At 52.0% G+C, this 15,130-nt stretch overlaps 1 protein-coding gene and 1 pseudogene across 1 annotated transcript in view; one reads left to right on the top strand and one right to left on the bottom strand.

Moving 5' to 3' along the window:
* Positions 1-3,863: 3,863 nt before the first annotated feature.
* Positions 3,864-4,287, top strand: LOC128069042 (40S ribosomal protein S15-like; annotated as a pseudogene).
* Positions 4,288-7,494: 3,207 nt separating this feature from the next.
* The window catches only part of LOC128068603 (uncharacterized), a 19,921-nt gene continuing 12,285 nt past the window's right edge, over positions 7,495-15,130 (bottom strand). The window contains exon 3 of the mRNA XM_052661711.1: positions 7,495-8,010. Within this exon, the coding sequence (XP_052517671.1) occupies positions 7,495-8,010 (516 nt within the window). The remainder of the gene's footprint in view (positions 8,011-15,130) is intronic.

Consider the following 15,130-nt stretch of genomic DNA (forward strand, 5'->3'; position numbering starts at 1 on the left):
GGCTCTTCATGTCTTTACGCCCAGACAAGCACAGTTCCCACACTGGACTCACTTCTCTATTGTCGTCTTCTTGGCCAGCCCTCCCACCTCCCCCCGACCCCACCCAGCCACCATGCTACCCCAGCCTCGGGGACACACCCTCAATACATGCAGGAGACACTGTGTATTGTTTGTTACAAAATAGGGAGCTATTCTGCTCATTATCTGCAACTACACGCTGAAGCTTCCGTACTTTGGCCACCTGATGTGAAGAGCCGACTCACTGGAAAAGACCCTGATGCTGGGAAGGATTGAAGGCAGGAGGACAAGGGGGCGACAGAGGATGAGATGGTTGGATGGCATCACTGACTCAATGGACGTGAGTTTGAACAAACTCCGGGAGACAGTGAAGGACGGGGAAGCCCGACAAACTGCAGCCCATGAGGCCACAAAGAGTCGGACTCACTGACTGAACAGCAGTGCATTTATCACTAACCGATGCCTCAGGGAACTTTCTCCCATCCACCTGGCGTGGCTCATCCAGTCTTCCTAAAGGGCGTTATTACTGGTTTCTAACCGGGTGGTATTTTTTGGCCAATGCTAATCTAAAGTATCCGTGTGTGTGTTTATGTTTGCTTTCATTTTTAGCAATTTCAAGGCAAATTGTCTTGATATCACCTAATTGTTTTAGTTGTTTTCAAGAAAAGGAAACTGCAACAATTTATATTCCCAGAAAAAGTGTATAAGGGCACCCTCTTCTTCAGATTCACCAGAAATAGGTGTTATTATTCTTGTTAATTTTTTCCCAACTGGTAGACATAAAATAACTCATTCTTACTTTGATTTGCTTTTATCTGACTACCAAGGAATTTGATCTACTTTTCATTGGGGGTGGCAGAGAATAAAATGGGTAGATGGCCTCAGTGATTCAATGGACACGAATCTGAGCAAACTCTGGGAGACGGTGAAGGACAGGGACGCCTGGTGGGCTCCAGGGCACGGGGTCGCAAAGAGCTGGACGCAAGTGAACCTCACAGTTTGCTCTGCAGATAACAGTGTGTCTTCTGCTGGATTGCTTGTATTCTGCCTGCGAATTTCTAAGAGCTCATAAATGACCCCAGTGTGTTTTCTGCTGGATTGCTTGTATTCTACCTGCGAATTTCTAAGAGCTGATAAATGACCCCAGTGTGTTTTCTGCTGGATTGCTTGTATTCTGCCTGTGAATTTGTAACTGGATTTGCTTGTATTCTGCCTGGTAATGTCTAAGAGCTGCAAATGACCCCAGCAGCTTTTCAGGCTACAAGGTCAACGTGCAAACCTTGACTGCCCATCTGTTCACTTGTAATGAACAATCGAATTAAGAATGCAATTCCGTAGTCCTGCAAAGAATAAAATTCTTCAGAGTAAATGTAACAAAGGAAGTGTGAAACTGATGTTCTGCAGATGACAAAACATTACAGGAAGAAACTAAAGATCCAAGTAACTCAAAAAACATCACGTGTTTGCTGTGTTTATGTGCCTCTAAAAGTCTACCTTGAAGCCCTAACCCCCAGTTTGGCTATATTTGGAGGTGGGGCCTGCAAGGAGGTCATTAAGGTTAAGTGAGGTCACACGAGTGGGCCTTCATCCTGTACGAATAGTGCTCTATTTTTTTTTTTTTTTTTTTTGTCGTATCTCTTGGTTCTTGGCAGTGAAAGTGCCAAATCCTAACCACTGGACGGGAACTCCTAGGAGGAGGGTCTTTATGAGAAGAGAGAGCAGAGACCCTCCCTACCTCTCTCTCTGTCTCTCCATCTCTCTGCCCCTCCTTCTCTCTGTGTCTGTCTCCTCCTCTCTTTCTCTTTCTGTCCCTCTCTTTCCCTCCCCCCATGCCTATGCACACACATCGTAAAGAAAGACCGTGTGGAAAGCACAGTGAGAAGGCGGCCATCAGCAACCAAAGGGAAAGCCCTCGCCAGAAGCTGAGTCGGCTGGCACAGTGATTTGGACTCCAGCCTCCAGAACTGTGAGAAAACAAATTTCTTTTGTTTAAGCCATGAGTCTACGGTACTTTGTTGTGGCAGCTCAGGCTGACAAATACAACATTCACATATCAGAAGATTTAACAACGTTGAGATGGCAACACTTCCCAAATTGCTCTACAGATTCAATGAAACCTCCATCAAAATCCCAGCTGGCCTCTTTGAAGAAACTGACAAGTTGATCTTAACATGCATATGGAAACTCAAGGGACCCAAAACAGGCAAAACAGCCCTTGAAAAGAGAACCATAATTTAAAAACATAGTTAGAAAAGAGACTCACACTTCCTGATTCAAACACTCACTACAGAGCTCTTGTAGTCAAGACAGTGTGGCACCAGCAGGAGGGCAGACACACAGACCGATGGGATAGACTCGAGAGCCTGGAAACAAACCCTCGTCTGTGACCAGTGACTGTTGACAGGGCGCCCGGATCAACGAGGAAAGGACGGTCCTTCAACAAGTGGTGCTGAGGGGCTTCCCTGGAGGTCCAGTGGTTGGGGCTCTGTGCTTCACTGTCAAGGACCCAGGTTCAATCCCTGGTTGGGGAACTAAGATCCAACAAGCTGAGCAGCACAGCCAAAAAGGAAAAAAAAAGAAAAAAGATGTGGAGAAGACTGGACCTCCACACTCTTAGAAGACATGGGGGTAAATTTTCATGACCTCGAATTTAGCAATGGCTTCTTGGGTGTGACCCTATAACACAAGCAACCAAAGAAAAGAATAAACAGCATTTTAATGAAGTTTCGACATTTTGTGCATCAAAGGACACGACCAAAAAAGTGAAAAGATAACCAGCAGAACGGGAAAAATATTTACAGATCACATATCTGTTAAGGGCCTAGTAACCAGAATATACTAAGAATTCTTACAACTCAAAAATAAAGAGACAGATAACCCAATGAAAAAGTGGGCAAATGATCTCAACAGATACTTATCTGAAGAAGATCTAGAAATGGGCAACAAGCACGTGAAAGGTTTGCAGCATCATTAGTTATCAGGGAAACTTAAACCAAAACCAAGATAACCCACCGCAACGAGAAACACAGGCACCGCCACGAGAGAGTATCCGCTGCAACGAAATAAAGCCCACACACAGCAACAAAGGCCCAGTGCAGTCAAAAATAAACACACACATGCGTTTTCTAAAAGATAATGGGAGAAAATCTGGTGACCTTGGGTTCCGTGAGGACTTCTTAGACACATCAAAAATGTGACCCATAAAAAATGATAAACTGCACTTCATTAAGATTAAAAACATCTGCTCTGCAAAAGCACTGTTAAGAGAATGAAAAGACAAGCCACAGCCCGGGGTAGACGTTTAAAATCTTCCCAAAGCACATCTCAGATACAGGACTGGCATCCAAACTACACCGAGAATTCCTAAACTTGACGAAAGAAAACGAACAACTCAATTTGAAAGCGCGCGAAAGATCTGAAAGGCCACATCCCCAAAGAGATGTCAGATGACAAACAAGCGCGTGGAAGCAAGCCCGCGCCACAGAGCATCCCGGATCGGCAGAGTTAAGCGGCAATGAGACACCGCCAGAGACACTCTGGTAGGAATGCGAAGCGATGCAGCCACCTTGGCAGTGTCTCAGGAAATGAAACATGCTCGCACCCTCCTATTCAACCATCACTTTCCTTGGTATTTACCCAGAGGAGTGGAAGACTTGTGTCCACACAAAGACTTGCACATGGACGTTCACAGCACTATTACTAATAATGACCCCAAACTGGAAGTCACCAAGATGCCCTTGAGTAGGTGAGTAGATCAACTGTGGTCCATCCAGACAATGGAATATTATTCAGTGCTAAAAGAGAAGCGATCTGGAAGGAAAGACCCTTTCTCAAGAACCGGGAAGATGGCGGAAGTGGGACCAAAGGAGAAGCGGACCTTCCGCAAGTTCACCTACCGCGGCGTCGGCCTCGACCAGCTGCTGGACGTGTCCTGTGAGCAGCCGATGCAGCCTACAGCGCGCGCCGGCGCCGGCGGCCGAGCCGCGGCCCGCGGCGGAGGCAGCACTCGTGGCTGAAGCGGCTGCGCAAGGCCCAGAGAGATGCGCCGTCCAGGGAGAAGCCCGAGGTGCTGAAGACATGAGCCTTCTGCCCGAGACGGTGGGCAGCATGGTTGGCGTCTACAAAGGCAAGACCTTCAACCAGGTGGAAATCAAGCCTGAGACGACTGGCCACTACCCAGGCGAGTCCTCCCTCACCTACAAGCCCGTGAAGCACGGCCGGCCCGGTGTCGGGGCCACCCGTTCCTCCCGCTTCATCCCCCTCAAGTAACCTGCTGGCCAAAAAAGCAGATTCCTCTTAAAAAAAAAGAAGTGATCTATCAAGGCAGGAAAAGGCAGAGAGGAACCTTAAAAGCACGCTACTGAATGAAAGAAGCCAGTCTGGAAGGTTTACACACCGCATGACTCCAAGCACACCACGTTCCGGGAAAGGCAAAGCTGTGGAGACGGTGAACGGATCAGGCTTTGCAGGGATGGGTGATGGTAAGGAGCCGAGATGAATAAAGGGAGAGCAGAGAATGTTTAGGGCAGCGAAACGGTTACTCTGTATGACACAACCACGACGGACACGTGTCCTTACACTTCTCAAAACCCACAGAAGGCACGACACGGAGAGTGAACTCTAAGGTAGACCACGGGACCCTCCCTGCTGGCCCAGTGGCTGGAGTCCAAGCTTCCAGTGCAGGGGACACAGGTTCAAAAGCTGCTCGGGGAACGAAGATTCCACATGCTAAGGGGAAACTAAGCTCACGTGCCGCAACTAGAGAGCCCTCACGCTGCAACTCAGACCTGACACACCCACAAACAAGTAAGTAAAATGTGGACTTCGGTTAAACAATGATAGATCAGTATTGTCTGATCAACTGCAACCAATGTACCACACTAATGGAAAATGTTTTTTAAAAAATGGGAAATCGTATGGGTAGAAATCAAGGGTGTGTGTGGAAATCCTCTGTACTTTTTACCCCATTTTTTCTGTTAACCTAAAACTGTTCCAGAAAAATAGAGCCTATTAAATGTTTTTAAAGCTTTGGGTGTGCACCTGACTCCCCTTAGCTACTCTTCATTTTTGTTGTTGCTCACTTGTCCCACCTCCACAGCAGAAGCTCCATTTTATCGGGGGCTGGTGCCCAGTCCTCCAACCCTGTCGCCCCTTAAATGTGATCTCAGACCTCCTGCTGCCCCGTGGAGTCCGCTGCATCCACAGGACACCAGTGCCAGCTGCATTCTCACAGGATGTGGAAGGCACGCTGGGCTCTGGCCCTGAGGCCCGTTAGGCGGCACAAGGCAAAGGTCAGATCCCCACCGGGGCGTCGGGAGGAATCCACTCCGCTACCCCGTGTCCCCACTGTTCTTCCAGAAGTAGAGAGGACTCATGCTTCCTTTTTTCTTACCTCCTTGGGGACAGAAAATGAGGACACTTGACCTGACTCCCACTGTGCTCTGGGGTCCTCTGGAGTCACATACAGACAGACACACAGACCAATGGAACAGAATTGAGAGCCTAGAAACAAACTCTCACCTATACGACAAGGATCCAAGTCTCCCTCCAGACCCACTGCATCCCACTATTTCCCCAGGCCAGGGTCAGGACTCTTTCCAAGTTCTCTTCAAGTCCAGAGTTTCAAAGAAAGCTGAAACTTTATCCATAACCCCGTTCACGACCTCCCTGCCCACTGCCCTTGAAAAACACATGGGTTGGAACCCGAGTTGACAACAGAGAAGACATGCTACATATTTAAGCTGCCATCTTCCTCGAATCCCCTCCAAATTTTATTTCTGGGATGCAAATTTTCTAACTATTAACCAATAGGATAGAACACTGTATCAAACTAAACTATGACCGACGTGGGTTTATTCCAGGCGTGCAAGGATGGTTCAATACCAGGAAATCCAGTCACACCCACAGATGTAGAGCTTGCTATCTGACTATATACTAGGAAGCTCGGAGATAAGGGCGCAACCGAACACGGGTGCTGCAGACTGTGAGGCCAAGCAGAAGACGCGCTTCAGGAGGAGAAAGGTACATCCTTACCGACAGCATCATGTAATTTGCAGGGCTCCTTCTCAGGACCAGAATCGGAGGTAGAGACTGAAAGAAAAGTGGAGAAGAGGGCAGGGAATCCTCATGAAAGGGGAGGATGCCCAGCCAAGGGCAGCTGGGCTGGGGGCGCGAGGAGGAGCTGGTGCCCAAGTGGGTTCGGGAGCACTGACACCCGAGACGCAGGCTTAAGTCCTCCTTTGCAGCAGAGTAATCCTCTTATGCCCTCTTCAGGGCCTAGAACCATCCCTTCAGCCAGTGTCCTCGGATCAGCAGTGGCTTAGTGGCTAGAGGGGAACCTTTTTCCTCCCATGGAGCAAGGCTGGGAGGGGGGACCAGCAGCCAAAAGCAGCAGCCTCGGGGGAGATGGTTTGAGCGGAAAGGGGAAGAGCAGGACCTGAGACCCCGGGAGGGCAAAGGCACTCAGGGAGGGAAAGGGGCTACCTTCTAATACCAGGGTGGGGGTTGTTCAGTCGCTCAGTCATGTCCGACTCTCTGTGACCCCATGGACTGCAGCACACTAGGCTGCCCTGTCTTGAGTTCCCCGTCCTTCCGAGTTCCAGGTCTTTGAGTTCCCCGTCCCAAGTTCCCCATCCTCCGAGTTCCCCGTCTCCCGAGTTCCCCGTCTCCCGAGTTTCCTATCCTTCTGAGTCCCCTGTCTTCCTGAGTTTGCTCAAACTCACGTCCATTGAGTCAGTGATGCCATCCACCCATCTCTCCTCTGTCACCGCCTTCTCCTCTTGCCCTCAGTTTTCCCCAGCATCAGTCCATTTACCAATGAGTCAGATGAGGGGATTGTGGCTAGATCCTTCTTATCTGGATATTAAAGGAAAGGGCATCTCCAGAGAACTGCCAGAGGCTCGAGTAAAAAGAGGCAAAACTGCCGACATACTCGTTCACGCCTAGGAACCAAGCAGAAGCCACCTTCAGGTTTCAGGCTCACGGGCAACCTGCTTTCTTCTCTAGTTTTTTTTTTTTTTTTCTTTTTTCACTGTTTCCAGTGAAGACCAGGAATGATCTTTAAACTCTGCTCATGTAAGAGTGACACTGTCGTGGAGACGCCAGCACAGCAAAGGCAACAGCCCCTGCATGGACTCCGCCATCTGTAGGTCATCTGAGGTCAGCAGAGAGGCCAGGGCACCAGTGCCCTGGAGGCCCCGGGGAAGCACCGAAGCCTGAGATCCTAAGTACAGGGGCCAAGAAAGGGGAAGAGGACAAAGAGGGGACAAAGCAAGCGGATGCTTCCTCCTGAGCCAGGAGGAAGGCAGCAGCGAAAGGGAAAACAGGGCTGGAGAAATCAAAACCAGTCACAAGGAAGTGAGCATGTGCCCAGCACCACACCTGACCCCGGCACAGGTATATAGAGGCTCCTGGCCCCGGAGGCCCCACACTGAGCCCCTTCTCTCTCTCCACCTGCTCCTCTGACCTGCTCCACCCTCAACCCACCAGAACCATGGGCTGCTCTGGCTGTTCCGGAGGCTGCGGCTCCAGCTGTGGGGGCTGTGGCTCCAGCTGCTGTGTGCCCGTGTGCTGCTGTGTGCCAGCCTGCTCCTGCTCCAGCTGTGGCAAAGGGGGCTGCGGCTCGTGTGGGGGCTCCAAGGGGGGCTGCGGCTCCTGCGGGGGGTCTAAGGGGGGCTGTGGCTCCTGTGGAGGCTGTGGCTCTGGCTGCAGCTCCAGCTGCTGTGTGCCCGCGTGCTGCTGTGTGCCAGCCTGCTCCTGCTCCAGCTGTGGCAAAGGGGGCTGTGGCTCGTGTGGGGGCTCCAAGGGGGGCTGTGGCTCGTGTGGGGGGTCTAAGGGGGGCTGCGGCTCCTGTGGGGGCTGTGGCTCTGGCTGCGGCTCCAGCTGCTGTGTGCCCGTGTGCTGCTGTGTGCCAGCCTGCTCCTGCTCCAGCTGTGGCAAAGGGGGCTGTGGCCCCTGTGGCTGCTCCCAGTCCAGCTGCTGCGGCCCCGTGTGCTGCCAGCGCAAGATCTGAGGCTCTGCCCCAAGACCTTGGGTCCCTCATGTTTGGAATCTTATAGTCTTATGTTCTCTGGCATCAGCTCCTTTCCACACATCCTCCCCGATTTACCCACAGCCTCCCCTCCTCCTCGCTCAGGTACACCTCTCCCTCCAGGTTCAGCACTGGGGCCTGTGCTCACCCTCCTCTCCAGGGAGATGTGTATTTCTGGTCACAGGAGACACATCTCCTTAGAATCAGGTGGCCCTTCTGAGTCATGTGTGCGTCACCTTCTGCTCTTCCTGGTCCAGCTGGGACCCTGCAAGGCCAGGGCCATGTTCTGAGTGATGGCTAAGGACCCTCCTTCCCTGTGCCCTCTGCTCCGTACGAGAGCTTCCTTCCTTCCTTCCTGCTCCCTCTGTTTATAAAAATAACAACTGAATTCCCTCTAATAAACATCTCCCATCTCTGACGCCGACTGTGATTGCCTTCCTTTCACCCTGTTTCTTGGGTGGTGACGATTGGTGCTTCTTTGTAAATGTGCTCTGGGATCCGAGGATCGTGCTGGGAGGTCCAGGCCAGAACGCTCACACGTTCACAGACCATGCACTAGTTTCTGTCTTCCCAGCAGCGCCCAAATAGCCTCTCCCTCTCTGCCTCCAGGACAAGAGGGCTCAGCCCTGGGGGAGAGGCAGTGGGCGGTCCACCCAGGAGGCCCTGATGGGCAGCAGTCCTGGGCGTGGCAGGTGTACCCGGTTGGGTAAAAGGCACCCACCCTCCCACCTCCTTCTCCTCCAAGGTCCCAGGACAGGGATGCTGGTCCTCAGAAAGACCTCAGGGCCAGCCACGGCTGGGGAGAGGAGGTATGAAACACCAGGATCCCCTGACCAGCAAGCCACATCCCACCTTTAATAAATTATTGAATGAAAAATCCTTCAAATTCTATAGTGCTTTACAATTTTCAAAAGTCTGACACACAGATCAATGAAACAGGGTAGAGAGCCCAGAAATAAACCCATGCTGCTGCTTCTTAGGCGCTCCGTCGTGTCCGACTCTGTGACCCCATCGACTGTAGCCCGCCAGGCGCCTCTCTCCATGAAATTCTCTAGGCAAGAGTACTGCAGTGGGTTGCCATGCCCTCCTCCAGGGGATCTTCCGACCCAGGGGTCGAACCCAGGTCTCCCACGTTTCAGGCAGATGCTTTACCAGTGAGCCGCCAGGGAAGCCCCATGAAGCCGTACACATAGAGTCAATTACTCTATGGCAAAGAGGGCAAGAATATACAGTGGAGAAAAGACAGTCTCCTCAGTAAGCGCTGCCGGAAACACTGGACAGCTACCAGTGTAAGCATGAAATTAGAACAGTCTTTAACATCACATACAAAAATAAACTCAAGTGGATTAAAGACCTAAACGTAAGAGCAGATACTATAAAACCCTTAGAGGAAGCACGAGCAGAGCCCTCGACATTCATCACAGCAATACTTTCTGGATCTGCCTCTTACAGTAAGAGTGAAAATAAACAAATGGGACCTAATTCGACTTAAAGGCTCTTGCACCTCAAAGGCAACCATCAACAAAATGAAAAGACAACTTACTGAACGTGAGAAAATATTTGCAAATGATATGGCAGATGAGGAGTTAACATCTAACACATATAATCAGGTCACACAACTCAACATCAAAAAGGAAAATAACCCAATTATTTAAAAGGGCAGAAGAACTGAATGGACAGTTTTGCAAAGAGGAAATGCAGATGCTCACTGTCAGCAACGAGCAGGGAGACAGAGTCGCAACCACAGCGAGATGTCACCTCACACAGGCCAGCATGGCCACCAAAGAGCAAGCAGCTAGCACAAGGCGGTGAGGAAGTGGAGAAAAGGGGCGCTGGCACACTGCTGGGGGGAATGCAAGCTGGTGCAGCGCCCGTGGGAAACAGCACCCTACGACCGAGCACGTCCACGCCTGAGCCTGCATCGGAAAGAAACAGAAGACACGAACTCGAAAAGATACACGCATCCCAGTGTCCGCAGCAGCACTGTTTACAACAGCTATAAGTTGTGCGGAGACATCAGTGTCCTCGAGCGTCCAACTCTGAAAAATCAGGGTTTCCAACGCATGGTCTTTTCTGGGCTCCTCCTCTGTCCCTTCGTCTATTTATCTGTCTCGGTGCTGGCAGCAAACTTTTAGCATCCGAGAGTTGAAGAACACCTCAGTATCTGCCAGAGGGCTCCCTCTTGCCCGTCACTCACAACTGCCTCAGTGACCCATCAACTTTACACAGAAGTTTTAGACCTATGCAGAAATTTCCAAATTAAATCCTTCTGGGGCTTCTATTGGAACTGAACTGAATATGGAGCATCATATGGGGAAATTAGCATTTTATAATGTTAATTCTTTCCACCCCAAAACACAGTTATCAGTTCAGTTCAGTCGCTCAATCGTGTCCGACTCTTTGCCACCCCATGGGCTGCAGCACGCCAGGCTTCCCTGTCCATCACCAACTCCCGGAGCTCGCTCAAACTGATGTCCATCGAGTCGGGATGCCATGCAAACACAGTATACGCCTCCATTTTTCAGTTCCTCTGAGTTCTTTTTAAAAATAAATAAATAAAAGAGGGATTGCCGCGGTGGTCCAGCAGCTAAGATTCCGAGCACATTTTTACACTTTGCCCTTAGGGGTCTCGGGCATTCTTTACAGATCAATCCTTAGATACCTAAGATTTTGTTGGTATTTTAAATAATGGCTTACTCTCCACTGGATTCTCTATTTACGGTGAAAAGGAATCCTCTGTTCTTGTTGGTTGATCTGGAAACCTTGAAAGCAGGACTTGGCTTTGCTACCTGCTGGCTCTTTGAGGCTGTGATTTAAACCATCACGTTCTTTACAAGAGGGTAAGGACTTCCCTCCTCCCGTCCTCCGCGGACAGCAGGGCTGGGCTCACTGCCAGGCTTCCGCAGAGGGTCTGCAGTTGCCCCGGAGGCTTACGTTTACTGCAAGCTTTCAGTGGACGGGAACGCAGCCATCCCACGCATTCGCCTCTGATCTTCCCAGCCCCCACGGCGCGACCAGAAACGCCTTGAGGACCCGGACTCTGGTCACCAGGCCCTGGTCCAGGCCCTGCAGGTGTATCCTCATCTGTGAAGAGCCCCCCGCTGGACTCCAGTCTCCAACAGCTCGATGTGTGCGGCTGCTCTGAGCGACAGCGCCTTCAAAATCTCCTCTGGCAACCAGGCAATCGGCCTCCTCTTGGGGCCGGGGGGTCCCCCGACCACTGCAGGGGACCGACTTGGACACCCCGAATCTCCCGCTCCAGCTCAGCCCTCCACGGCCCCCGGGGAGTCCCCTGCCGCCTACAATGGGGGCGCAGGGCAAGCAGGGACACCGGAGGGCGGGCGCCCGCCCCACTGGGCGCGTCCTTCTCCTCCCGGGCGCCAGGGAGAGCAGCTTGGGGAGGAGACATGCTCCAAGGTCAGAGTCCAGGCGGAAGTGAGGGCAGACAGGTGAGCAGGCGGCTTCTGCTGAGAGAAGCGGGGGACTGCCCCCGCACACACCCCCAGCCTTGACTCAAGGGTGTTAAAAGCAAGGCAACGGGCTTAAACCGAGGTGCTTCTGCTACCCTATGTCACCAAACCGAGACGGGGCTAACGACGGTTTCAGCTTCTCCCAGGAGTGGAATGTTGAGCCAGGCCATCAGGAACGGCCTGGTCAGCTCAGGTGACGCCACCTGACCGACCCCTGGCGCCCCAGGGAGACCGACCTGCACGCACCCGGCCCACTCCTGGCTACCGCGACTGCCTCCCGCCTGGAGGAGCCTTCCCTGCACACAGCTCCTTGGAGTTTCTTCTGTCTGCTGGACGGGGTGCTGCCTGAGTCACAGCATGCTGAACAAAGGAAATAATATCTCCAAAATGTAGTTGAGTTTTGTTTTTAACACAGGGAAGAAGTAGGCCAGAAAAAACCCAAACACCAGCAAGGCAGCTGAGAACCCAGCCCTGGCTTCACTGGACGATTCCCACAGGTTAAGCACAGATGAACTGTGAGCTCACCATTCAACATTAACCACCACAGGAAACGCCAAACCACCCAGGAATGTTGTCTCAGCCCAAACAACAAGCAGCAGATTTAGAACCTGGAACCTCAAAGACAGATGTACTCAGTGGGTGAATAGAATACACTTCAAATATTTGAGCAATAAAAATTAGAAAGGTATCAAACAGGTGGAAATAGAGCAGGCAGGGACTTCCTTGGTTGGACTTCCTTCCAGTGGTTGACAGTCTGTGCTTCCAATGCCGGGAGCATGGGTTCAAACCCCGGTCAGGTAGCTAAGACCTATATGTCACGTGCCCTCCCAAAAAAAAGCAAAGGCATCTTTGGAAAAAGACTAAGTAGAACTTCTGATAATTAACACTCAAAGTAGCCTCCAATCAGCTATGGCTGAAGAGAAAGCGGAATCCAGAGAAAACACCCAGAATGGCACCCAGGAGATGGGACGCAGAACCTGAGAAAGTCGCCTCCGATTCATGGGGCCAGGCCAGCAGGTCCTCAAAGACCCAACCTCACAACCAACGATTCTGCTCCCGGGCATCCACTCAAGAGACATGAAAACACACGTCAGCACAAAAGTTTGGATCCCAATGTGTAGTGGCATTTCCCAAGACAGCCAAAAGCTGGAAACAATCCAAATATCCATCAAGAGGTAGATGGGTAAACACAAGGCGGACCATCCACACGGCGGAATAACACTTGGTGACAAGGAGAGAAGGAGTGACGTAGCGATGACGTGCTGATGCGTTGACAATATGTGAAGAAAAAGAAAGTGAGAGTGTTAGTCGCTCAGTCGTGTCCAACCCTTTGCAACCCCCTGGACTGCAGCCCACCACGCTCCTCTGTCCGTGGGATTTGCCAGGCAAGAATGCTGGAGTGGGTTGCAGGTCCCTTCTCCAGGGGATTTTCCCAATCCAGGGATCGAACAGGCAGATTCTTTTGACAACATGGATGAGCCTTCAATTCAACATGCCGAGGGAAAGAAGCCAGTCACAAAAGGTCTCACGTAGTATCAGTTATGTGAAATGTCCAGAACAGGCAAACCTAGAGACAGAAGGTAACCTGGGACGGGGGAGGGGCGGGGGTGTGGGTTGGGGAGGAAGAGGGGTGACAGTGACGGCTGTGGGGTCTCTTTGGGGGTGCTGAAATGTTCTAAATTTGGTCATCGCGGAACGATGCTGTGCATTTTTTTTCTCTCTTGGCCATGCAGCTTGCGGGATCCTAGTTTCCCGCTCAGGGAGGGAGCCTGCCCCCTCTGCGTGAAAGCACCGCGGCCTGACCGCTGGACCACCAAGGCGCCCCCTGCACTGTGTGCTTCAAGTGGATGAACGGTGCGATGTGTGAATCTTGTGTCAGGAGAGCTAGTTTTTCTAAAACCATGGGCAGAGCAGCGTGACATCTGCCCATTTAGAGAACGGACACACTGAGGAGAGGCCATTTCCACAGAGAATCTCCCGAAACGGCGAGGAAAAGCACCGGCTTCCCCAGCAGCGCAGCGGGTAGAGAATTTGTCTGCAAAGCAGGAGACACTGGTTCGATCCCTGGATCGGGAAGGTCCCCTGCAGCAGGAAATGGCAACCCACTCCAGCATTCTTGCCTGGAGAATCCCATGGACAGAGGAGCCGGTGGGCTACGGTCCAGGGGGTCGCACAGAGTCACACACGACTGCACACACGACACACTAGGCACCCTCGGGGGCCTGAAGCACCTAAGGCGGCGGAGACAGTCACACCCTCAGCAAACTCGTGAAATGAACACAAGACAGACGCTCAGGGAGGAGGCGCAGACGGCCGGACCTCAGCAAAGACGGGCGCGCAGAGAGCCCTGGGGAAAACAGCCGCCCGTCTGGAATCCCGTCCCCAGGGAAAATAACGCCCACAGCGAGGGGGGCGAGCCACCCACTCCCACGGAAAACAGAGGCGGCTACGACACGCTCGGTGAGGGGGCTGCAGAGGACGGCTCTGAGAAGCAGGAGGGTAAGAGCAGGAGGACTCAGGGGTGAGAAGAGGGCCAGCAGGGCTGACGCGGGGTGAGTTTACGCAAACACTGGCTGTGAAAACACACAAGAACACGCCGCGGGGCAGCAGAACAGGCGGCGCTCCGACCCCAGAGACACAGCCACACAGGGCGGAGCGGGGCGGGCGCCCTGAGCTCCGCGCACCGCTCCCCAGAGGCAGGCAGAGGGCCCTGCACACTTACACAGTCTGTATTTAAGACACGTATGAGACAGGGGCTTCCCTGGTGGCTCAGCGGTGAAGAACCTGCCTGCCAATGCGGCATACCCAGGTTCGATCCCTGGGTCGGGAAGACCCCCTGGAATAGGAAGTGGCCACCCACTCCAGGATTCCTGCCTGGAGAATCCTATGGACAGAGGAGCCCAGGGGGCTACAGCCCCTGGGGTCACAAAGAGTCAGACACAACTGAGTGACCAACACTTTCTTTTTCTGGCACTCCCCGTGCAGGGGGCCTGGATTCGATTCCTGGTCAGAGAACAAGATCCCACACGCTGCCACTAAGACGCAGGGCAGCCATATAAATAAACATAAATAAATAAAATAAAATATGTCTGCAATGGAGAGGGTTGTTAGTAACACAGGGAATACAGTAAATAACTTCTAAGTCAATCAAGGTAAAAAAAAAAAGCTTCGAAACCCCATATCTGCAAGGAGGAATAGGAAGAAAGCATTAAAATAGGGCAACTAAATGCAAAGAGGGGGAGGAACAACAGTGAACAGATCAGAAATCACACTGAGTCACATGGATTCCGCTCACGGGTTAATGGACAGAACCCCCAAATACGGGAGTTTTTCAGATGGTTCTGCACTAGTCACAAGAGAGAACCCCAAAACACGAGCACAGAGGAGGCTGAAAGACCCTGGCCCGGAACAGGCATGCCAGCCAGTGTCAGGACAATGCGGATCAGGCAGGAGGTCTCCTTTTTTTATTGATTCTTTTCATTTCCTTGGCTCTACCAGGGCGTAGCTGCGGCGTGTGGGATCTTAGTTCCCTGAGCAGGAATCGAATCCAGGCCCCCTGCACGGGGAGCACGGAGTCTCAGCCACTGGACCCCCAGGAGAGTCCCAAGTGGGA

Source organism: Budorcas taxicolor, chromosome 25 (assembly GCF_023091745.1).
Source record: "Budorcas taxicolor isolate Tak-1 chromosome 25, Takin1.1, whole genome shotgun sequence".
Taxonomy (NCBI): Eukaryota; Metazoa; Chordata; class Mammalia; order Artiodactyla; family Bovidae; genus Budorcas; species Budorcas taxicolor.